Source organism: Marmota marmota, unplaced genomic scaffold (assembly GCF_001458135.2).
Source record: "Marmota marmota marmota unplaced genomic scaffold, marMar, whole genome shotgun sequence".
Taxonomy (NCBI): Eukaryota; Metazoa; Chordata; class Mammalia; order Rodentia; family Sciuridae; genus Marmota; species Marmota marmota.
Window position 1 is genome coordinate 65,392,414 of NW_026000174.1, and position 25,153 is coordinate 65,417,566.

The 25,153-nt window shown below is 35.3% G+C and overlaps 1 protein-coding gene and 1 long non-coding RNA gene across 2 annotated transcripts in view; one reads left to right on the plus strand and one right to left on the minus strand.

The window, feature by feature from the left end:
- Nucleotides 1–5,667: 5,667 nt before the first annotated feature.
- Nucleotides 5,668–25,153, plus strand: part of LOC107135943 (solute carrier family 22 member 9-like) — a 47,989-nt gene continuing 28,503 nt past the window's right edge. Inside the window, exons 1-4 of the mRNA XM_015478130.2 lie at nt 5,668–6,291; nt 6,941–7,044; nt 8,438–8,592; nt 8,692–8,860. Of these exons, the coding sequence (XP_015333616.1) occupies nt 5,890–6,291; nt 6,941–7,044; nt 8,438–8,592; nt 8,692–8,860 (830 nt within the window). The 5' untranslated portion in view covers nt 5,668–5,889. The remainder of the gene's footprint in view (nt 6,292–6,940; nt 7,045–8,437; nt 8,593–8,691; nt 8,861–25,153) is intronic.
- LOC125612144 lies at nt 13,794–24,762 on the minus strand. Its single transcript, XR_007342475.1, has 2 exons — nt 24,147–24,762; nt 13,794–13,937 (listed from the first exon to the last, which is right to left on the minus strand). It is a non-coding gene; the product is annotated as an uncharacterized LOC125612144 (long non-coding RNA).

Below are 25,153 nucleotides of genomic sequence, written 5' to 3' on the forward strand. Positions count from 1 at the left end.
TGGGTGACTTCAACACACCGCTCTCACCATTGGACAGATCTTCCAAACAAAAGTTGAATAAAGAAACTATAGAACTCAATAACACAATCAATAACCGAGATGTAACCGACATATATAGAATATATCAACCATCATCAAGAGGGTATTCGTTCTTCTCAGCAGCGCATGGATCCTTCTCAAAGATAGACCATATATTATGCCATAGGGCAACCCTTAGTAAATATAAAGGTGTGCAGTGTGGGAAGCCATTCTCGCATGTGATTGGGCACCTCCCGGATTGGGTGTGAGGCGTTCTGGCCAAACTGTGTTGGAGCTATCCCCATCTTCTCTAGGTGCGAGAGCCTGTCCATGTGGGGGTGTGACTGAACACTGACCCTGAGGCCAATCACTGACCCTGACCTTGGAATGCTGCCCGCCTCGACCTTCATTGGATGGAATTTTCCCCTGAATTTCTTGTTCCCCAATAAAAGGCCACTCCCTGGCGTACTCTCTCTCTCTCTCCTGCTAGCCCTGAATAAGCCTTGCTGCCCTACCGGGTGGTTTGAGGTGAGAGCCAGAGAGGTGAGAGTCATCTCGGACATGGTCATAGAAAAAGGTAATTGAGTCTGTGTGTTTTATTTTGATCTCACTAGTTAACTTCTATGCCACAAACCTCTTTAATGAAACCAGCATGATTGTTGCCTGGTGGAGTGGAGATAATACTATGCATCTTATCTGATCATAATGGAATGAAACTGGAAATCAATGATAAAAGAAGGAAGGAAAAATCCTGCATCACCTGGAAAATGAACAATATGTTACTGAATAATCAATGGGTTACAGAAGACATAAAAGAGGAAATAAAAAATTCTTAGAGATAAATGAAAATACAGACACAAGATATCGGAATCTATGGGACACAATGAAAGCAGTTTTAAGAGGGAAATTCATTGCCTGGAGTTCATTCCTTAAAAAAAGAAAAAAAACCAACAAATAAATGAGCTCACACTTCATCTCAAAACCCTAGAAAAGGAAGAGAAAAACAACAACAAATGTAGCAGAAGGCAAGAAATAATTAAAATCAGAGCAGAAATCAATAAAATTGAAACAAAAGAAACCATTGAAAAAATTGACAAAACTAAAAGTTGGTTCTTCGAAAAAATAAATAAGATCAACAGACCCTTAGCCATGCTAATGAAGAGAAGAAGAGAGAGAACTCAAATTACTAACATATGGGATGAAAAAGGCAATATCACAACAGACACTTCATAAATACAGAAGATAATTAGAAATTATTTTGAAAACCTATTTTCCAATAAAATAGAAGATAGTGAAGTTATCGATAAATTTCTTAAGTCATATGATTTGCCCAGATTGAGGCAGGAAGAGATACACAATTTAAACAGACCAATAACAAAGGAGGAAATAGAAGAAGCCATCAAAAGACTACCAACCAAGAAAAGCCCAGGACCGGATCGGTATACAGCGGAGTTTTACAAAACCTTTAAAGAAGATTTAATACCAATATTTTTCAAGTTATTTCAGGAAATAGAAAAAGAAGGAGCTCTTCCAAATTCATTCTATGAGGCCAACATCACCCTGATCCCAAAACCAGACAAAGACACTTCAAAGAAAGAAAACTGCAGACCAATATCTCTAATGAACCTAGATGCAAACATCCTCAATAAAATTCTGGCGAATCGGATACAAAAACATATCAAAAAAATTGTGCACCATGATCAAGTAGGATTCATTCCTGGGATGCAAGGTTGTTTCAATATACAGAAATCAATAAATGTTATTCACCACATCAGTAGACTTAAAGATAAGAACCATATGATCATCTCGATAGACGCAGAAAAAGCATTTGACAAAGGACAGCATCCCTTTATGTTCAAAACACTAGAAAAACTAGGGATAACAGGAACTTACCTCAACATTGTAAAAGCTATCTAAGCTAAGCCTCAGTTAAGCATCATTCTAAATGGAGAAAAACTGAAGGCATTCCCTCTAAAATCTGGAACAAGACAGGGATGCCCTCTCTCACCAGTTCTATTCAATATAGTTCTCGAAATACTGGCTAGAGCAATTAGACAGACAAAAGAAATTAAAGACATAAAAATAGGAAAAGAAGAATTTAAATTATCACTATTTGTGGATGACATGATTCTATACCTAGCAGACCCAAAAGGTTCTATAAAGAAACTACTAGAGCTAATAAACGAATTCAGCAAAGTGGCAGGATATAAAATCAACATGCATAAATCAAAGGCTTTCCTGTATATCAATGACAAATCTTCTGAGATGGAAATGAGGACAACCACCCCATTCACAATATCCTCAAAAAAATAAAATACTTGGGAATCAACCTAACAAAAGAGGTGAAAGATTTATACAATGAAAACTACAGAATCCTAAAGAGAGAAATAGAAGAAGATCTTAGAAGATGGAAAAATATACCCTGTTCATGGATAGGCAGAACTAACATCATCAAAATGGCGATATTACCAAAAGTTCTCTATAGGTTTAATGCAATGCCAATCAAAACCCCAACAGCATTTCTTGTAGAAATAGATAAAGCAATCATGAAATTCATCTGGAAAAATAAAAGACCCAGAATAGCAAAAGCAATTCTAAGCAGGAAGAGTGAATCTGGTAGTATAGCGATACCAGACTTCAAACTATACTACAGAGCAATAGTAACAAAAACAGCATGGTACTGGTACCAAAACAGGCGGGTGGACCAATGGTACAGAATAGAGGACACAGAGACCAATCCACAAAATTACAACTATCTTATTTTTGACAAAGGGCTAAATCAATGATAGCATCTTCCATAAATGGTGCTGGGAAAACTGGAAATCCATATGCAACAAAATGAAACTGAATCTCTTTCTCTTGCCATGCACAAAGGTTATCTCAAAATGGATCAAGGAGATTGATATCAAAACAGAGACTCTGCGTCTGATAGAAGAAAAAGTTGGCTCCGATCTACATACTGTGGGGTCAGGCTCCAAATTCCTTAATAGGACACCCATAGAACAAAGAGTTAAAAACAAGAATCAACAAATGGGACTTACTCAAACTAAAAAGGTTATTTTCAGTAAGAGAAACAATAAGAGAGGTAAATAGGGAGCCTACATCCTGGGAACAAATCTTTACTCCTCACACTTCAGATAGAGCCCTAACATCCGGAGTATACAAAGAACTCAAAAAATTAACAATAAGAAAACAAACAACCCAATCAATAAATGGGCCAAGGACCTGTTAGACACTTCTCAGAGGAGGTCATACAAATAATCAACAAGTACATGAAAAAATGCTCACCATCTCTAGCAGTCAGAGAAATGCAAATCAAAACCACCCTAAGATACCATCTCACTCCAGTAAGATTGGCAGCCATTATGAAGTCAAACAACAAGTGCTGGAGAGGATGTGGGGAAAAGGGTACACTTGTACATTGCTGGTGGGACTGCAAATTGGTGCGGCCAATTTGGAAAGCAGTATGGAGATTCGTGGGAAAGCTGGGAATGGAACCACCATTTGACCCAGCTATTCCCCTTCTCGGACTATTCCCTAAAGACCTTAAAAGAGCGTATTATAGGGATACTGCTACAATGATGTTCATAGCAGCACAATTCATAATAGCTAGACTGTGGAACCAACCTAGATGCCCTTCCATAGATGAATGGATAAAAAAAATGTGGCATTTATACACAATGGAGTATTACTCAGCACTAAAAAATGACAAAATCATGGCATTTGCAGGGAAATGGATGGCATTAGAGCAGATTATGCTAAGTGAAGCTAGCCAATCCCTAAAAAATAAATGCCAAATGTCTTCTTTGATATAAGGAGAGCAACTAAGAACAGAGCAGGGAGAAAGAGCATGAGAAGAAGATTAACATTAAACAGGGATGAGAGGTGGGAGGGAAAGGGAGAGAGAATGGAAATTGCATGGAAATGGAAGGAGACCCTCATCGTTAAACAAAATTACATATAAGAGGAAGTGAGGGGAAAGGGGAAAAAACAAGGGAGAGGAATGGATTACAATAGATGGGGTAGAGGGAGAAGATAGGAGGGGAGGGGAGGGTAGGTGGGATAGTAGAGGATAGGAAAGGCAGCAGAATACAACAGACACTAGTATAGCAGTATGTAAAAATGTGGATGTGTAACCGATGTGATTCTGCAATCTGTATATGTGGAAAAAATGGGAGTCCATAACCCACTTGAATCAAATGTATGAAATAAAATATGTCAAGATCTATGTAGAGTTTTGAACAAGTAATAAAAAGGGAAAAAATTAAAACAACTAAAATAAAGTCATTGTGTCCATCTACAACTAAAAAAAAATTTAAAAACCCCAGATAATTTTCCAGATATTTTATTTATCAGATAAAAACTTCAAAGAAATGTGTTAAAATGTGCTCAAATAACATGCTTAAGAAATAAAAGTAAGATAATGACTCATGAAATTTCTTGTGAAGATGTAGGTATTCCAAAATATAGCCATATGGAATTTGGGAGTTGAAATGGAAAATAACTGTATAAATTGTATAAATTGATTAAGGTTCAGAGTAGCAGATTTGAATTGGCAGAAAAAACAGTTGATGTGTGTGAACATAGAACAATTCAGGTTATGAAACAGGAAGAATGGGAAAAAAGAATGAAAGAAGAATGAATAGAGCAGATAAAACAGATACAGGGTGTGGGGACAAGTGCGTGGAGTACTGCATACATGCCATACGTTAAGGGCATGTGAGTGGCAGGCCACTCCCCTTGTGCTAGGCATGTGAGTGGCAGGCTGCTTACCCCATAGGTACAGCCCTGGGCATGAGGCTATGAATTGCCTTCCTTGCATTTACTCCATGGCCCACTCCTTGATTAGTCGCTGCAAGGATGGTTAGCAGACATTATATTGGTTACTGCCTGTATTCTGTTTGGCTACTGCCTGAGTATATATACATGGCAACTGCGCAATAAAATCAGACCTGCTTCCTGCTTAGTCTCCGGAGATCTTGATTAGTGATTTTGCAGCCACACTCTCCTTACCCTGTTTTGTGGACCTCCTTGCTGGATGAGAGAGAGCTCATGCAACAGGGATTATCGTGGAAGAGGCTGACAGTTGAATGCTTCCCATAAAGTTCTACAGAAATGTCAGCTCTCAAAACTTCTGTTTGAAATGAATGCCCCCAGTGATCTGCTTCTTCCATCCACACCCTACATTACCACCCAATAGCCATTCATTATTAATCCATCAAAAGATTGAACCCACTGGTGAGGTAAGAGCACTCATAAACTCATCACAGCCCCTCTGAACGTTCCTTCATTGCCTAACATATGAGCTTTTCTGGAATATCTTGCATCCAAACCATAACACCTCACTGCATTAATTTAACTTGGGATGATTTCTACAACCTCTGTCAATCAAGGGTTAGTACTAAACAAACCAAAATTTCCTCTTTCCATGTCTCCTAGAAAAATCAAACAGATAATGTGTAGGCAAACTACATGTTCTCTAAAAAAATCACAAAGCATGTAACAGAGTTACTCTGGTTTGTTTTCAGAGTATTTGCAGATCAATGTCCAATATTAACTGCATTCATTGCCCTCAACAAGAATCTTCACAAAGTAGATCATTAACATATTTAATTGCAGAAGGCACCTCAGCAAAATCTTTTTCTCTCAGCGATTGAAAGAAAACAGCCACTCAAATAACCTGAGGATGACTCGGGTATATTAGCTTCATGGAATTGCCTCAGAGGTGAAGAGGGGGCCATTAAGAAGGAAGTGAGGTCAGGGTCAACAGCCTTTGCTGTGTCACAGTGAGAGAGGATAAAACACTTTGTTCTTTGAACTCATCTAGATACAACCACTTTGCCTTCAGTTGGTGAGGGTCATTCAGCCACCATGGCCTTTCAGGACCTCCTGGATCAAGTTGGTGGTCTGGGGAGGTTCCAGATAATTCAGATGGCTTTTCTTCTTATCTACAATGCCATGGCACAGACTCATACTTTATTGGAGAATTTCACTGCAGTCATCCTTGGTCATCGCTGCTGGGTCCACATACTCGATAATGCCACTGTCTCTGACAATGACACTGGGACCCTCAGCCAAGAAGCCCTCCTGAGGATCTCCATCCCACTAGACTCAAACCTGAGACCAGACAAATGTCATCGCTTCATCCACCCACAATGGCAGCTCCTTCATATGAATGGAACCTTCTCAAACATGAGTGAGGTGGACACGGAGCCCTGCATGGATGGCTGGGTGTATGACCGGAGCTCGTTCCTCTCTACCATCGTGACTGAGGTAAAAGGCTTAATTTTCCAAGTATTTGACTTGGGTGTGTGGAAACAATGAAAATAATGAACACGCTTTGAGCCTTTAATTGCTGTGTGGGTGCTGGTTATTCTTTGCCTTTTTCAGAAACTACTGATATTTTTATGCAATTCAGGGCACATACTTAGTGTAATGATAAAAAACAAATAGGAACCTACTGTCATGGCACTTTGATTCTTGTGAATATCACAGTTTAAGCAAGTAGATCATGTGTCTTGTTAAAAATGTGATGCTAAGTCAGTAACACCCTGCCTTGATTGCCAATTAAATATGTATGGTCAGTTGATCAAAATCCACATACCCGACTGAAATCTTAGAGTAATCATGTGGGAAAGTGTGCAGTGATATTCAACATTAAGTAAATTCTTCAAGGTCTTTAATGATGGTGGTCTGTGGCCAGATTTGAGAACTTCTCAGTATGGGTTAAAAGTAATCATTAATGTAACCCATAGGTATAAGTCAGTCTTCCTAGATAAAATTATTTTACACAGAGAACAGGATGATATAATTGAAATGTTTTTGAAAACAGAAGCCACAAAAAGAAGACAGGGGCTTGACATAAAGAAAAGTACACATCATGTGAAGGTGTTTTTCTTATGCTGGTTTCCTTGTCTTCCAGTGGGATCTGGTATGTGAAACTCAGTCATTGAATTCAGTATCTAAATTCTTCTTCATGGCTGGAATGTTGATTGGAAACATTGTATATGGCACTTTGTCAGACAGGTGAGTGTCTCTGGTTCACAGATCTCTCTACCCATGGGTACTATCATCAGCTTATGAATCATTTATGCATGTGAAAAAATTATTACAAATTACACTACCCTGGTTGTCCTTTGTTCCCAGGGATCTACAAACACAAATGCAAAATATCATTCAGTGTGGTGAGTGATGTTTTTAAAAGATTGAGTCCTCAGTGTAGGAAATCAGTATAAGATTTGGAGCTGTTTTACCAGAGGGTTTGGAGAGAAGATGCCACCACATGGGGTTTTGAAAGATCACAAACAGTTAACAATGGGGACGCAGAGGTGGATATGTCACCACATTGGATCCAGCCTGCTTTAATATGCAGGTAGGAAAAAGACATTGTCAGTGTCACACAGGGGCATCATGAAAATAAAATCTCAGTAGGTAAACTCAAAGGACTTCACTATTCTACTTTATCCTTAAAATGTTGAAGAATAAAAGAGTGAAGTCCCAACGAAGCAATAAAAAGTGTTTTTTATATACAATGGATCTTCAATGGAATATTGGATGATTTTTCTTCAGAATACATGGAAGCATCCCAACCTTTTCTTCTAAGTAAGGGTCATTATAGTATGTTACTTATGCATCCATAAATTCATATTTTACAAAATGAGATAGTTGGGTTTATGCACTTAATTTACATGTAATTTAAATGTGTTGTGTCCTTCTCTCCATTTGTGTACTTACCACTCTATTTTGGGAATACATACACATTTCTATTTGTACTTTTAGTTCACATTTCTAATTGCTACATAATGCTCCCCAGTGGAGATCCATAACAGTGTTCCTGAGCCACCTTTGGGAATGGGAAACCAGATTACCACCCAATGCTCACCATCCCAAACCTAAGAAAAGGTCAACTTTATATGTTCTTTTGCTGTGAAAAATACATGTTATATTTTTACAAATATGTTTTGTTTCCCAAGGTCAACAAATCCAAACTCGGCAGATAGAGACTCTTACCCAACCCATTAGCAACATTGATGTTCTGCTTCATAGCTGTTCCTATTACATCATATTAGCCATAACCTGTGCAGTTCTAGAGTCTCAAGGGCTGACTTTAATACTTTATATAAAACGTTCACTCTCCACTATCATAAGTGTATGGCTCAGTGAAAGAAATATTTATGAGGTATTAATATTCCTAACACTGAAGCATGTCTTGTATAGCTTGAATTGGTGTTGAACTACTGGTAACAATTGAAGAAGTAGTTTTGGGGACAAGGTATCTATTTTAAAAGAAGAGAGTTGATTTGAGAATATCAGCTGTTGGTCCTTTATAGATATTTTATAGGTGTGAATTGTTTTCTTTGTGCTAATTTTTACCGCAGTTGTTATTGTTCCCACAATCTCATCTTTCCCTTTTCCATAGGTTTGGGAGGAGGTTACTTCTGACATGGTGTCTTCTCCAGCTGGCCATTGCTGACACCTGTGCTGCCTTTGTTCCCACTTTCCTGGTTTACTGCTCACTACGTCTCCTGGCTGGCATGTCCACCACGACCATCCTGACAAATTCTATTCTTCTCAGTAAGTCAACACTGACTCTTGGACATTTACTGATATTTGACTTTGACCTTAATATTCTACCTTTGCTTGAAGTAATTATTCAGTGATGTTTTCTTTCAGTTGTAGAATGGACAAGTCCCAAATATCAAGCTATGGGAACAACAATGGCAGTCTGTTCTGCTAGTTTTGGGCAGATCATATTGGGAAGCCTGGCTTTTGCTTTTCGAAACTGGCATACTCTCCAGCTGGTTGTGTCTGTACCGATGTTCTTCTTATTTATTTCCTCAAGGTATGAGCTCCCTTTTGTCTTTCTCTTCTAAAACCATGGGATGGGAATGTACATGGCATCAGGACATAAAAATTTATTTCTTCTTGGTTCTACACATGAGGATGTGCTCTCAGAACAGGTATCTTTGTACAATTTGAGAAGCAGGGCAAGTAGGATGGTCAGATGAAATTGAGGACATGGAATAATCTTTCAATTTATGATAACTAGTAAATATTTATTTATTTTTTTTAAAAGAGAGAGAGAAATTTTTAATATTTATTTTTTAGTTTTTGGCAGACACAACATCTTTGTTTGTATGTGGTGCTGTGGATCGAACCCAGGCCACACACATGCCAGGCAAGCGTGCTACCACTTGAGCCACATCCCCAGCCCCTTAGTAAATATTTTTGAAAAATTTTATCCCAAACTTTGCAAGTGATATACTGAAAGTTATTCATTGTTTATGTGAATTTCTCTTTAACTGTTATATACTGTATTTACTAAGGAGGAAAATACAATATATCCCATTATATTCATATCATAGATAAACAACAAATAATGTTTAGGCATGGGATTCACTTTTTAGAATATGATACACTATTTGGAATTCAAATGAACTATGCTTACTCTAGTTATATTTACTAAAACAAGAACCATGAAAACAAAATATCAATTAATCCTTACATGAAGTTCTGGGTCTTTTAGCTTACCCTTGATGTAAGCCTTATTTTGTAATGTGTAGAAAAAATTATTGCAAACATATTGGCCTTTAGATATTGGTAAATTAGTAGAATCCAGAGTGTCAGAGCAGGTCCTAAAGGGTTTGCAGTAGCAAACTGAGGTAGGTGAAGGAGGAGAAAGAGCAGGGAGGCAACTCAGTGACTAACAACCAGGAGTAAACAAAAATGATCAGTTTTCAGGACAGAAAGAGAATTAATAAAGGCAGTGGAAGAGTCAGGAATGCAATCCCTCAGTGGCAGAAGGAAAGCATTTCTCAGGAAGCCAAAAGTCTTTCTACCACCTAGCTCAAGAAAAACAGACACTGACCAATATATCCACAATCAGAACAGATAATAAATTCAGGAAAGCTGAACTGTGTTTACTCAGGAGAATATTCTAGATGTGTCTGCCTGGAGAGTAAACCACCACTCCTCAAAAAGGTCTTGGAGCCTTCCAGCAGAGGTGTTTGGATTAGGGAAGCCCTGACATGTTACATCCATTTTGATGTAATTATGCTAGCATGGAATATATCTCATTCTATTTAGGATCCCATTCTAGTGTATATACATGATGGTGGGATTAATTGTGATGTTTTCATATATGTACATGAAGGAACTTGTTAATTATCCTTCCTGATTCCCCAACTGGGAATTCCTGAATTTTATCCTTGTTTTTAGATAGCATTTTCTGTTTTATTTGTTTTCTTTCTCCCTCTTTTTTCTTCCTTTTTTGTCCTTTACTTGGTACACATGTATTTTGAATATCTATGAGTGTCCATACTGAGAGCTGATTTGAGCATAAAAGAGAGAATGAGATTCAATGCGGGGTTAAACTCAGAGTGAACAATCAGTCTGCAGAGTGGAGAAGAAAGAAGAGGACTTCCCTTTGAAATTGACAGTATAATCTCTGAATGAAAAGTGTGACTGATGGGAGGGGACTGGAATAGATTATGATGAAACATAAAGTCCCATATCTTCAAGCCTAGGAGAGGCTGGATAATAGAGTGATGTTTTTACACACCTTTTCCTAGTACATGTGCAGTAACTCTTGGAAAGAGGGATGTAATTTAATTCAAGTCAGTCTATAGACAAAGCAAGTGGAGGAGCTGGTCAGGAGACCTGGCAGACCTACATTCCCACCTGCAGACACAACAAAACCATTTGGAGAGTGAAAACTCTCTCACCCCTCTGCAACCCCTCAGCAAGGGGGCCAAGCAAGAAGCTAGCTCAGTTTAGCATACAGACTAACCTAACAAGTTTGGCAGGTTTGGCTTAGTCCTGAAAACTACAAAGGGTGTAAAATCCATATAATAGAGATTTTCTTTTTTAAAGCTTTATTGGCTCTTTTTAGTTATATATGACAGTAAAATCCATTTTTATGTAATTTTGCTAGCATGGAATATATCTCATTCTATTTAGGATCCCATTTTAGTGTATATACATGATGGTGGGATTCACTATGATGTTTTCATATATGTACATGGAAAATTATGTCAGGTCCATCCAATGTCTTTCCTTTTCCCATCTGCCTTGCTTTCCCTCTAATCCCCATTGTGAAATCTACTGAACATCTAGTCTTCCCCTTGTTTTTATTTTGGATTGGCTTCCCCATATTAGAGAAAACATTTGATCTTTGGCTTTTGGAAATTGGCTTATTTCACTTATGATTGTTTCCAGATTAATCCATTTACTGGCAAATAGCATAAAGTCATTCTTCTTCATTACATTTGGAAATTTCTAAAATTAAAACACTGAATACAAAATACTCATTTCAAAAACTTCAAAAGAAGCAATCCAAACACTTTTATGAAAATTAGTGCCTTACCTTTACACATATACCTATACACAACATAATCTCTCATACACAATTTTGTTCTTGCCAATCTTTACTCGAGCCCCATCCTGCACCCATTATACTCTCCCCATTTTAACTCTTGTCTTCCATCCCTTCTCCATACTTTCTTTCTTCTTTTCTCTTTCTTCTTTCTTATCCCATCTTCAAATTCAATTGAGTCTATAATTGTTACCATGTAATATTTAGAGTTTATTCTGTATTACTTGTTGCACACATTCCTCCTGCGTTAATAGAGTTATAGAGGTCATTTTTAACTGCATATATAATGTGTGTGTTGATATATGGGTAACCCTTATGCTACCACTGTTACTTCTGGCATCGTTCCTTTCAAAGAGGCATTGGAAGTTGAAATTAACATTTTGATTATGCTGACATGATGTGTTGAAGCTAGGCTATCCCCCAGCACAGGGCTTATTATAAAGAGGTAACCACACTAAAGGACTCCTATTACCAAGGGAACCAATGTCAGGCTGGGGGACAAACCCAGGCTGCAACATGTCCGGCATGCCCCAGAAATATTCAGAATCAAATTGGTAGGAAAGTTGGTTTTATTCAAAGCCAGCTTTGAAGGAAGATAGAAAAAACTGTTTCAAAAGTTCATCTTTGAACTCTCTAAAGGTCAGCAAAGATGTTAAAGGATGAGTTGAAAGGAGTCAGGAGTCTAAATAGGTGGGCATGACTACAATTGGGGACTGAATGTAGAAAGGCCATATTCAAGAGTACGGAGTGTATAAGAATTGTAGATAATGGGTTACCCAGTCCTATGTACAATTCTTGGGAGTCCCCTGAGACTAAAACTCCCAGCAGAAATCAGTATCTATCTGGCTTTAGGTGTGTGTGATCTAATATCTTCACAGCAAGTACTATTATAGAGCTTGGGCCTTCCAAGAAACTGGGGCAACATGAAGACCCCCCTTCAAACTGAATTCTTGTGATCAAGTCAGGAAGATTTGAGATATGTCACTCAGAGTAAGCAGAATGACATTATTGAAGGGATAGGAAAGGGGAAACTCTCAAGGGAGAGAGTAGGTCCTCTGACACAGGAGAGGGACAACATGCCTCTCTTGCACTCCAGTTTTATTGGATATCTCAGAGAAGTTTCCAACAAATCCCTGGTCCATCACTTGATGGTTTATGGACAGCATCTGATATCAGACTTGGAAGTTCATACTGATGTGACAATTCTAGGTTACCTTGTCCCATGCTGACCAGTTCTAAGTGGATTCTGTTGTTTTAAAAAATTATTATTTGTTCTAATTTGTAATACATGACTGCAGAATGCATTTCAACTTATAGTGCACATATGGAGTACAATTTTTCATTTCTCTGGTTGTACACAAAATAGCCTCACACTATTCATGTTTTCATAAATGTACCTAAGGTAATGATGCCCATCTCATTACACAATCTTTTCTACCTCCATGCATCACCCTGTCTCTTCTTCCCTTTGCCATATGCAAAGTTTCTCCATTTCTCCCATGCTCTCCCTGGCCCCCACTATGGATAAACATCCACTTATCAGAGAAAACATTCAGCCTTTGGTTTTCTGGAATTGGCTAAATTCACTTAGAATGATATTCTCCAATTCCATTTATTAACATGCAAATGCTATGATTTTATTCTCTTTTAATGTTGAGTAATATTCTATTGTGTATATATACCAGTATCTTTATCCTTTCATGTATTGAAGGGTATCTAGATTGGTTCCACAATTTAGCTACTGTGAATTGTGCTACTATAAACACAGTAGTATGCTGTTTTTAAGTCTTTTGAGTACAAAAGAAGGAGTAGGATAGCTGGGTAAAATGGTGGTTTCATTCCAAGTTTTCCAAGAAATCTCTAAACTTCTTTCCAGATTGGTTGCACCAATTTTCAGTCTTATCAGCAATGTATAAGTGCACCTTTTCCCCCACATTCTCACCAACAATTATTGTTGCTTGTATTCTTAATAACTGTTATTCTGACTGAAGTGAGTTGAAATCTTAGAATACTTTTTATTTGCATTTCTCTAATTGCTATATGTGTTGAACATTTTCTTCATATATTTGTTGATTGATTGTATATTATCTCCTGTGAAGCATCTGTTAAGTTCCTTAACCCATTTATTGTTTGGATTATTTGCTTTTTTGAAGTTTTTTGAATTCTTTATATATCCTGAAGATTAGTGCTCCATCTGATGTGTGGGTGGTAAAAATTTGCTCCCTTTCTGTAGGTGCTCTATTCACCTCATTGATATTTTTTTCTTTCTGAGAAAATGCTTTTCAGTTTTAATTCATCCCATTTATTGATTCTTGATTTTACTTCTTGTGCTTTTGGAGTCTTGTTAAGTAAATGAGGGCCTAATCCAAGATGATGAAGATTTGAGCCTACTTTTTCTTTTATTAGGTAGTATCTCTGGTCTAATTCCTAGGTCCTTGATCCACTTTGAGATAAGTATTGTGCATGGTGAGTGATAGGGGCTCAATTTTATTTTACTTCATATGGATTTCCAGTTTTCCCAGCACCGTTTGTTAAAGAGGCAACCCTTTCTCCAAATCATGCCTTTGGTATGAGATAACTGTATTTACATGGGTTTGTCTCTTTGTCCTCTAGTCTGTACCATTTGTCTACAAGTATAGTTTACTGTCAATACCACTTTTTGCTACTATTGCTCTGTAGTATAGTTTAAGGTCTGGTATTGTGATGCCACCTGCTTCAGTCTTTCTGCTAAATATTGCTTTGGCTAATTGGGTCTCTTATTTTTACAGATGAATTTCATGATTGCCTTTTCTATTTCTATGAGGATGTCATTGGGATTTTGATTGGAATTGCATTAAATCTGTATAGTGCTTTTGGTGGTACAGTCATTTTGATAATATTAACTTTGCTTATCCTAGAACAAGGGAGATCTTTCTATTTTCTAAGGTCTCCTTTAATTTCTTTCTGTAGCATTCTGCAGTTTTTATTGTAGAGTTCATTCATCTCTTTCATTGATTCCCAAGTATTTTAACTTTTTTCCATGGCTATGTAAATGTGACAGTTCTAAATTTCTCTTTCAGATGTTTCATCACTGATGTACAGAAATGCATTTGATTTATGTGTGTTGATTTTATTTCCTGCTACTTTTATTAATTCATTTATTAGTTCTAAAAGTTTTCTGGTGGAAATTTTTGGATTCTAAGTATAGATTCATGTCACAGTGCTAATTTGAGTTATTCTTTTCCTATCCGTACCCCTTTAATTTTTTTCATCTGTCCAATTGTTAAGTAAATTTCCACATTGTACTTTTTAAAGGTCCAACAATATTCTGCCTTCCAGAGATGCATCTCATAGCAAAAGACATCCATGGACTTAAGGTGAAAATTTGGGAAAAAATATAGCACTCACATGGACTGTGTAAGCAAGCAGGGGTTTCCACCCTCATATCCAATAAAGTAGACTTCAAGCCAAAGTTAATGAAAATGAATTAAAAAAGGATATTTCATATCCAATAAAGTAGACTTCAAGCTAAAGTTAATGAAAATGAATAAAAAAGGATATTTCATACTTCTTAATGAAATCATACATGAACAAGACCTAACAATTATAAATATATATTCCCCCCAAAATAGTACATCTACATTCATAAAACAACTTCAAGAGCCAAATAGACCACAGCACAATACTACCCTGCATTCTATCAGATTATAGTGGAATGAAATTAGAAATCAATGATAAAATTAAAAAAATGGATGCTACTCAAACACCTGGAGACTAAATAATATGCTATTGAATGAACAATGGATTGCAGAAGACATCAGAGAGGAAATTTAAAAATTCTTAGAGGTAAATGAGAACACTAGTACAACATATCTAAATCTCTGTTATACTATGAAGGCAGTACTGAGAGGAAAGTTGATTGCATGGAGTTCATTTCTTCAAAGAAGAAAAAGTCAACAAATGAATGAGCTGACACTGCATCTCAAAGCCCTAGAAAATGAAGAACAAATCAACACCAGAAGTAATAGAAAACAGGAAAATTTTAAAATCAGAGCTGAAATCAATGAAATTGAAACAAATAAATAATTGAAAAAATTGACAAAATAAGTAGTTGGTTCTTTGAAAAAATAAATAAAATTGATAAACTCTTAGCCATGCTAATGAAGAGAAAGATAGAGAAAACTAAAATTACTAAAATCTTTGATGGAAAAGGAAATATCATGATGAGCACTACAGAAGTACAAAAGATAATTAGAAATTATTTTGAAAATTTGTAGTCCAATAAAACAGAAATTATCAAAGATGTTGACAAATTTCTAGTCATATGATTCACACAAACTGAACTAGGATGATGTACACAATTTAAATTAATCAATTTTGAGCAATGAAATAGAAGATGCCATCAAAAGTCTACTAACAAGAAAAGCCCAAGACCATTTGGATTCACAGCTGAGTTCTAAAAGACCTTCAAAGAAGAGCTAATACCAATACTCCTCAAAATATTCCATGAAATAGAAAAAAGAAAAAAAAACACTTCCAAACTCATTCTATGAGGCCAATATTACCCTGATTCCAAAATGAGATAGACATATCAAATAAAGAAAACTTCATACCAGTATCTCTAATAAACATAGATGCAAAAAATCTCATACAATTCTTGCAAATTTGAATACAAAAGCATAGTAAAAAGATAGTGCAGCACAATCAAGTGGGATTCATCCCAGGGATGCAAGGTTGGTCCAACATATGGAAATCAATAAAAGTAATTCATCACATCAATAAACTTAAAGATAAGAATTATATGATCATCTCAATAGATGCACAAAAAGCATTTGACAAAATATAGCACCACTTTATATTCAAAACACTGGAAAAACTAGGGATAATAGGAAGGTATCTCAACATTGTAAAAGCTATCTATGCTAAGCCCAAGGCAAACATCATCTAAATGGAGAAAAATTCAAAGCATTCACCCTGAAAACTGGAACAGGACAGGGATGTCTTATTTCATCACTTTTATTTAACATAGTCATTGAAACTCTAATTGGATACTTATAATACATTCTTACAGATTTTAGGGTTAGAAGAAAGTATCCTTATCTTTAGGGTTTCAGAATTTGGTCACAAAAGTCTCCCTCTTCAGGGTAACTTGGGTTCCTCACATTGACATCATCTTGGGACTGCATTTCTCCTGCAGTTAACAGGTAGTTTGCTGAGGAATGTGACATATCCTGTCCACTTAGGCCAGATAGTGCTACAGATAAATTGCCTTTTGGAAAAGAAAGCAAGTCAGGGTGAGCACAGTGGGCCTTTTTATAGAAATATTCTCTTAACCTCAAGTTCCCACCATTTTCATCTGTCTGTCCCCTAACAGTACTACCAGGCAAACCTCAGAGTTTGGAGCAGAGATAAACTCCAATCACTTCCTATTTTAAATTCTATGTCATATCCACCCTGGGAAAGCATTGACCTAATCTATCCAGACAAAATGCCACTGACAGTATTCTCTCTCTCTCAATTTGGTTCTACCTTATACTGGTGAGAAGAGACGATTAGAGCTATTTCACCCAGATTTTGTTCCAAGACAATCTAGCTGGCAGCTTGGTGAGTAACACAAAAAGGAAGATTTTATGTATTCCTTGCTTTTTGTAAGGGGGATATAGTTCAGGAAGTAATGGAAAGAAGGTCAGTCTGTCATAGGCAGAGAACATCTATCCTTGTCAAATTTTGACCCTCTCCACAGAGAATATTTCTTCAAGTTTCATGAGGATGTGTGTGTGTGTGTGTGTGTGTTATTTCTGCATTGGCCAATAAGTTTGTGAACATACACAGATATGCATATTTGCTTCTTTTTCCTTTTTCATGTTTATCATTTTTTAAAAAAATATCTATTTGTTATTTTGCATTGTTTTATTTTTTTGAGGATTAAGGTTTTTACTTGTTTCATTTGGTCTTTTTTGTTTTTGTTTCATTGTTACTCTTTGCTTTCTTGTCCATCTAATATCCAAATGCTCTTGCTCTATAGTATGTTATTTGTTTTGCTCTTTCTTTTCAGTTTTTCTTTTCCACCTTTTTAGTCCTCACATGCTATCTCTCTTTCTTTGCTCTGTTCATGTACTGATTATTCCCAGCTTTCTTCTTACTCAATTTTATTTCCTTTTAATAAAATGTATTATTATCACATTTTAGAATTACTTAGTTTACATAATTTCCAAGTCTGCTATGATTTCTGTTGTGGTTATTAGTAGGATGGATGGCACAGATAATACTGGCTCTTTACTTTAATAGTACTTTAATATAAAGAATAACAGAGTGAAACCCTTGATCTGATAATTAGGTCCTAAGTACAAATGGCTGGGGGACAGGGACCTAGGTCTCACTCTTAAATATCTGCAGAGAAATAAAAAAGACTGTGGATGCCACACCTCCAAAGGGCCTCCATTTAATTTTCCCATACCTTTTTAGAATACACAGAGTTGTTAAATCTAGAAAAAAAATCATGAAGGTGTAACCCATGTACCCTGCTGTATACAACACCATTGCCAACTATAGAAGAATCTTCCTCTTGTGAGGCCTATAGAAAAGTGCTATTCTCAAGCCACGACACAATGCACACCATATAAAAGTACACAAATTACACCACTATAGAACTAGTAGGGATATTCTACTACAAAACTCTGGAAGCACATGGAAAAATTCACAACAACCTGATATTACAGAACCCTTTTTCAGGAGAATGCTGTGCTTTAAAAAGGCAAACACATAAGAGCATAAGAGAAGTCTATTTTAATAGATGCAAAAATCCAACACAGGATTACAAGAAATATTTAAAAATACAGGATAACAAGACACTGTTAGCATTCATAATTAACCAGAAAATGATCCCAAAGACATTGAAGTGAACAAAATACCAGGCAAATAATTCAAAAGAATAATTATAAAAATGATCAATGAATTATGCAAGAACACAGAAAAATAACTGAATGAATTAAGGAAAGCAGTAGAAGACATGAATGATAAATTTGGCAAAGAGATAGAGATATTTAAAAAGAACCAAACTGAAATCTTAGAAATGAAAGGCACCATAAATCATATAAAACATTCAGATGAAAGTCTCCTCAATGGAGTTGACTATGTAGATGACAGAATCTCAGAGCTGGAAGAGAAAGTGTCTGGCCTCAAACATAGATTTAGGGAAAATAAAATGGAACCATGAATAGAATGTACAAGAATTCTGAGACATTAAGAGAACAAATTTAAGACTTATTTGAATTGGGGAGTGTTTTGAGATGAAAGCTAATGACATGGAGAAACTCTTAAGGAAAACATTGACAGAAAAATTTCTAAATTGTGGAAATGAGTTGGACATTTATAACCCCAAATAGACAGGATCAAAATAGAATCTCTCCACAACATGTTATAATTAAAAGGCCTAAAATACAAAGAAAGAGTAGAATTTTCAAATCCTCAAGAGAAAAACATCAGGTCACTTTCAATTTCTTAGCATAAAAGCTAATATCTAGAATGACTTTGAAAATTTCAAATAAAATACCTGTTCACCAAGATTGTTATGTCCTAAGAAAGCTATTATTCAGATTTTTTTTAAAATTAAAATCTTTCAAGATAAGCAGAAAATAATTCATAACTACCTAGAGAGAACTGCAAAAATTCTTAAATAGTACACAAAGAAGAAATCAGAAACAAACTCAAGAGCTCACAAATGGACAAATCTCATTTAAAGAACAATTAAGAAAATGAGAAGTGAGATCAAATTGCACATTAGAAAAAATGGCAGAGGTTAACAAAAATCTCCGTATAATATCATTGAATGTAAGAGATCTCAACTTTCTAAGTAAAAGACATATATTGGCAGGATGGTTTACAAGACAAGACCCATCTATATGTTGTTGGCAAGAGACTCATTTTATAGGAAAAGACAGCAATATGCTTAAAGAGAAAAGATGAAAGAGTATATTCCATTCAAATTGAGCTCCCAAACAAGTTGAAGTAGTAATGCTTATATCCAACAAATCAGACTTCAAGCAAAAATTATAGAAGAGAAAGAAGGTTACTTCATACAGGTCAAATTAATCCAATAATAAGATATAATGATAATAAATATTTATGCCACAAATTCTAGTACATCTCACTATAAAAAACAGACACTACTAGACTTCAAGAATAAGAGAGACCCTAATATAAAAAATATACTGGGTGATTTCAACACACCTCTCTCTCCAATAGATAGATCATTTGGACATCAACTCAGCAAAGCCTCTTTAGAACTAAAAAATATCATATAAGTAGAATGGACCTACCAGACATCAATAGACTATTTCACTCAACAATACCCAAATTAATTCTTTCCTCAAGTTCTCAATGTACTTTTTCTAAAATAGTCCATAATTTAGGCCACAGAGTCACTCTTATAAGATAAAAAAATGAATATGATTACTTCATCTTATTAGATCACAGTAGAATAAAATTAGAAATAAACACCAAGAAAAATACAGAAACACATAGATATTAAATACTACATTGTCAAATGATAAATGGGTCATATAAGAAATCCAGGAGGAAATTTAAAGATTCCTAGAATGAAATGAGAATAGATATACAGAATATCAGATCATCTAGGACATTATGAAGGCAGTTCTAAGAGGAAATCTTATAGCTCTAAGTGCCTAAAAGAGAAAATCTGAAAGATCCCAAACAATCCAATGATGCATCCCACAGTACTGGAAAAACAAGGATAAACCCACTGCAAAACCCAAAGAAGAAAGGAAATAATATCAGAGCCAATAAAAATAAAAAGTAAAAAGCATCAATGAAATTAATCATTGATTCTTTGAAAAGATAAACAATATGACAAACCCTTAGCCAAGCTAGCCAAAGTAAAAAAAATAGACACCAAATTAATAAAATTAGATGGAAAAAGAAGATATTACCAAAGATGTCACATAAATCCAGAGGATCTTTAGGTACAATTTTGAAAACTTATACTTCAAGAAATTGAAAGATCTAGAAAAAATAAATACATTTCTAGACACATATAAACTGCCACAATACTGAATCAAGAGCATATATAAAACCCAAACAGATCAATAACAACTAAAGGTATGAGGCAGTGGTAAAAATCTTTCCAACAAAGAAAAATTCAGGACCAGAAGGGAATTCAGATGAATTCTACTAGATTTTTTTAAAAAGAAAGAACGCCTAGGTCCTCAAATTATTTTATAAAGTAGAAATTGGTGAAACAACCAAGTTTATTCTATGAAGTAAATGTCATCCTGATAACAAAACCAAAGAACAACACACAAAGGAATGAAAAATATAGAGAAATATCTCAGATAAACGTAGAGAAAATAATCTTCAAAATATATTAGCAAATTGAATTCAACAACACATTCAGAAGATTGTACTCATGAACAAGTTGACTTCATTCCAGGAATAAAATGATTGTTCATATAGTCAAATCAATAAATGTTATCTACCACAGAGAATTAAGGACAGTCAACTCAATAGATGCAGAGCAATCTTTGTCAAAATTCAGCACCCATTCATGATAAAACACTAAAGTATTGATAGAAGAAATTTACCTCAACACCACAAAGCCTATATATGAATAATCCAAATGCAAAAATCATACTGAATGGAGAAAAATACAAAGCATTTTCTCTAAAATAAAGAACAAGGCAACGATGGCCATTCCCATAACTTCTATTTGATATAGCTCTTGAAACTATCCAGGTCAGTTAAGCAACAGGAGGAAATAAAAGGAATGCACACAGGAAAGGAAGTAGTCGAATTTTCACTGTATGAATATAATATAATACTCTAATTGGAAGATTCAAAAACTTCTATTAATAAAATAATTCAGTGAAGTTACTGGGAAATAAGTCAGCATTTTAAAAATTAATAACTTTTCTAAACACTAATAATGACTTTGTTAAAAGAGATCAGGAAAACAAATCTATTTGCTATAGGCTCAAAAACAAAGCAAAATGAAAAAAAACAATCCTTAGAAATAGGCTGGGTGCAGTAATGCATGTCTATAATCTCAGTGATTTATTAGTCTGAAATAGGATAGTCAAAAGTTATAGGTCAGCCTGGGCACCTTAGTGAGACCCTGTCTCAAAAGAAAATAAAAAATGATAGTATGTTCAGTGGTAGATCATGCCTAAGTAAAATCTCTATTATTCCCCCTGACCAAAACAAACACTTAATCAACAACAAAACCCAACATTTGAAGAATGAATAAAACTAGATCTCTATTCTTTACCCTGCACAAAATTCAACTCAAAATGGATCAAAGACCCTAGAATTAGACCAAAAATTGTGCAGATGACAGATGGAAACCTATGGTTAACATTCAATCTATTGATATTGGCAAAGATTTTCTTAATAAGATTCATGAAGCTCATTAAATAAAACCAAAAAACAATAGGTAGGATTATATCCAATTAAAAAGCATCTGAATAGCAAAATAAACAATTTAAGATGAATAAAGAGCCCACAGAATGGGAGAAAATCCTTGCTACATCTTCTAACAGGGGACAAAATCCAGAATGTATAAAAAGCTTAGAAAACAACAAAAACAACCAACAAAACAAAACAAAACAAAAAACAGTGACTAAATGGCCAGTGATAAAACAAATATTTCTCAAGATAAAAATACAAATGATAGTCAACAAATATTTTTAAATTTTTGTACATCTTTAGATATCAGGGAAATGAACATCAAAAAAAATCAAATAAATTTCATCTTAGTCCAATTCAAAATGCAAATATCAAGAATGAAAATAATGATAAGCATTGGAAATTATTTCTTTGAATGGGTGCATTTATACATTGTTATTGGGTCTGCAAATTGGTACAATGACTATGGAAATTAGTATGGAGATTCTTCAAAAATTAGGAATGAAACCACCATATGATCCAGCTCTCACAAGTCATTGGATTTACCCAAAATTACTAAAACTAGTATTCTACATGACACATGCATACCAGTATTCATTGCCATGAAATTCACAATAGCCAAGTTATTAAACCAGTCTAGTATCCATCAACAGATGAGTGCATAAAGAAAATGTGATTTATATACACAATGGAGCTTCACTCAACTCATAAAGAATAAAATTATGTCATTTTTTGGTAAATGGATGCAACTGGGAAACATCATGCTATGTTAAATATGCGACCTCAGAAAATCAAGTGTCATGTTTTCTCTCAGGTGTGGAGGATAAAGACAGAAAAAAGAAAAATGCAGGGGAAATATCAAAATAGAAGGCAGATAGTACAATAAAGGAAAGGGACCTATGGTAAAGAGGAAGGAAGGTATTAGCCAGTAAAATTGACCCAATTATACGTATGTTTTATGGATGCATGAGCATGTTTTTATTTGCTCTTTTTAGTTATATGTGACAGTAGAATGTATTTTGACATATCATACATACATGGAGTACAACTATCATTTTTTTGTGGTTGTACATGATGTGGAGTTACACATGTAGTGTATTCATATATGCACATAGAAAAAGTGTGTCTGGTTCATTCTACTGCCTTTCACATTCCCATCTATCCCTGTTCCCTCCATTTATCCTTGTCTAATCCAGTGAACCTCCACTCCTCCCTCCCCACCACCAATGTATCACCATCCACATATCAGACAGAGAATTTGGCCTTTGGTTCTTTCAGAACTGTCATATTTCACTTAGCAAGGTGGTCCCCAGTTCCATCCATTTACCAGCAATTGCCATAATTTTATTCTTCTTTATGTAAGAGTAATATTTCATTTTTTATATGTACCACATTTTCTTTGTGCATTCATCTATTAAAGGGCACCCAGGGTGGTTCCATAGCTGAGCTATTGTAAATTGAGCTGCTTTGAAAATTGATGTGGCCATGTCTCCATAGCATGCTGATTTTAAGTCCTTTGAATATATGCCAAGGAGTGGGATAACTGAGTCAAATGGTGGTTCCATTCCAAGATTTTGGAGAAATTTTCTATACTGCTGTGCAGAGTGGTGGCACCAATTTTCAGTCCTACCAGCAATGTATGAGTGTACCTTTATCCCCATATCCTTGCCAACATTTACTGTTACTTGTATTCTTGATAATTGCCAATGTGACTAGAGTAAGATAAAATCTCAGTGTAGTTTTGTTTTGCATCTTTTTAAAAAATATTTATTTTATAGTTTTAGGTGGACACATATCTTTATTTTTTTATTTTTATGTGGTGTTGAGGATCGAACCAGTGCCCTGCGCATGCCAGGCGAGCGTGCAAACACTTGAGCCACACCAGCGCATTTTGCATCTTTTTAATTGCTAGAGATGTTGTACTCTTTTTCATATATTTTTTGAGCATTCATATTTCTTCTTCTGTCAAGTGTCTGTTCACTTCTGCAGCACATTTATTGACTGGGTTATTTATTTATTTTTTCTCTGGTGTTAAGTTTTTTGAGTTCTTTTATATATCCTGGAGATTAATGCTGTACCTGAGGTGCAGGTGACAAAGATTTTTCTCCCACTGTATAGAGTCTCCCTTCATGTTATTGATTGTTCCCTTTTCTGTGAAGAATTGTTTAGTTTGATACAATCCCATTTGTTGATTCTTGATTTTACTTCTTGTGCTTTAGTAGTCTAGTTGAGGGATTTGGTTCCTAAGCTCACATGATAAAGATTTGGACCTACATTTTCCTTCTAGAAGATGCAGGGGTATAATTTCATTTTATTACATATGGATTTTCAGTTTTCCCAGCACTGAGAGGCAAACTTTTTTCCAATGAATGTTTTTGGCACCTTTGTATAGTATGAGATAACTGTTTTTATGTGTGTTTGTCTCTGCATCTTCTATTTTGTACCACTGGTCTTCATGACTATCTTGGTGTCGATACTATGCTATAGCTCTGTAGTATAATTTAATGTCTGATAATATGATGCTTCTTGCTTCACTTATCTTGCTGAGAATGTCTTTGGTATTCTAGAGCTCTATTTTTTTTCAAATTAATGTCATTACTGTTGTCTCTATTGCATGAAGAATGTCATTGGACCCTAATATAAGTGGGATTCAATTTATATTAATTTTATAGTTTTAGGTGGACACATATCTTTATTTTTTATTTTTTTGTTAGTATGACCATTTTGACAGAATAATTCTATTCTATTAAGCCAAGAATACGAAAGTGTTTCCCATCTTCTAATGCCTTCTTCAACTTCTTTCTTTAGTGTCCTGTAGTTTCATTTAAGAAGTGTTTTGGCTCTTTGTTCGATTGATTCCTAAATTTTAAAAAATATTTTTATTTTTTAGTTGTAGTTGGACACAATACCTTTATTTCACTTATTTATTTTTATGTGCTGCTAAGGATTGAACCAAGGTTCTTATACGTGCAAGGTGAGCGCTCTACCACTGAGCCACAACCCTAGCCCCTCCTAAATATTTTTTTGAGGCTAATATGAATTGGATAATTTTATGTTTCAGTTGATTCATCATTGATGTATAGGAACCCACTTGACTTATGGGTGTTAATTTTATATCTTGCTACATTGCTGAATTCATTTACTAGCTCTAGAAGTTTTCTGGTGGAGTGTTTTGGGTCTCCTAAATCTGGAATTATGTCATCACTACACAGTCATAATTTGGTTCTTCTTTTTCTATTTGTACCCTTTTAATGTCTTTCTTGTGTCTAATTGCTCTGGATATAGTTTCCAGGATGATGTTGGATAAAAGTGGTGAAAGGGGGCATCCCTGTCTTGTTCCAGTTCTTAGAGGAAATGCTTTCA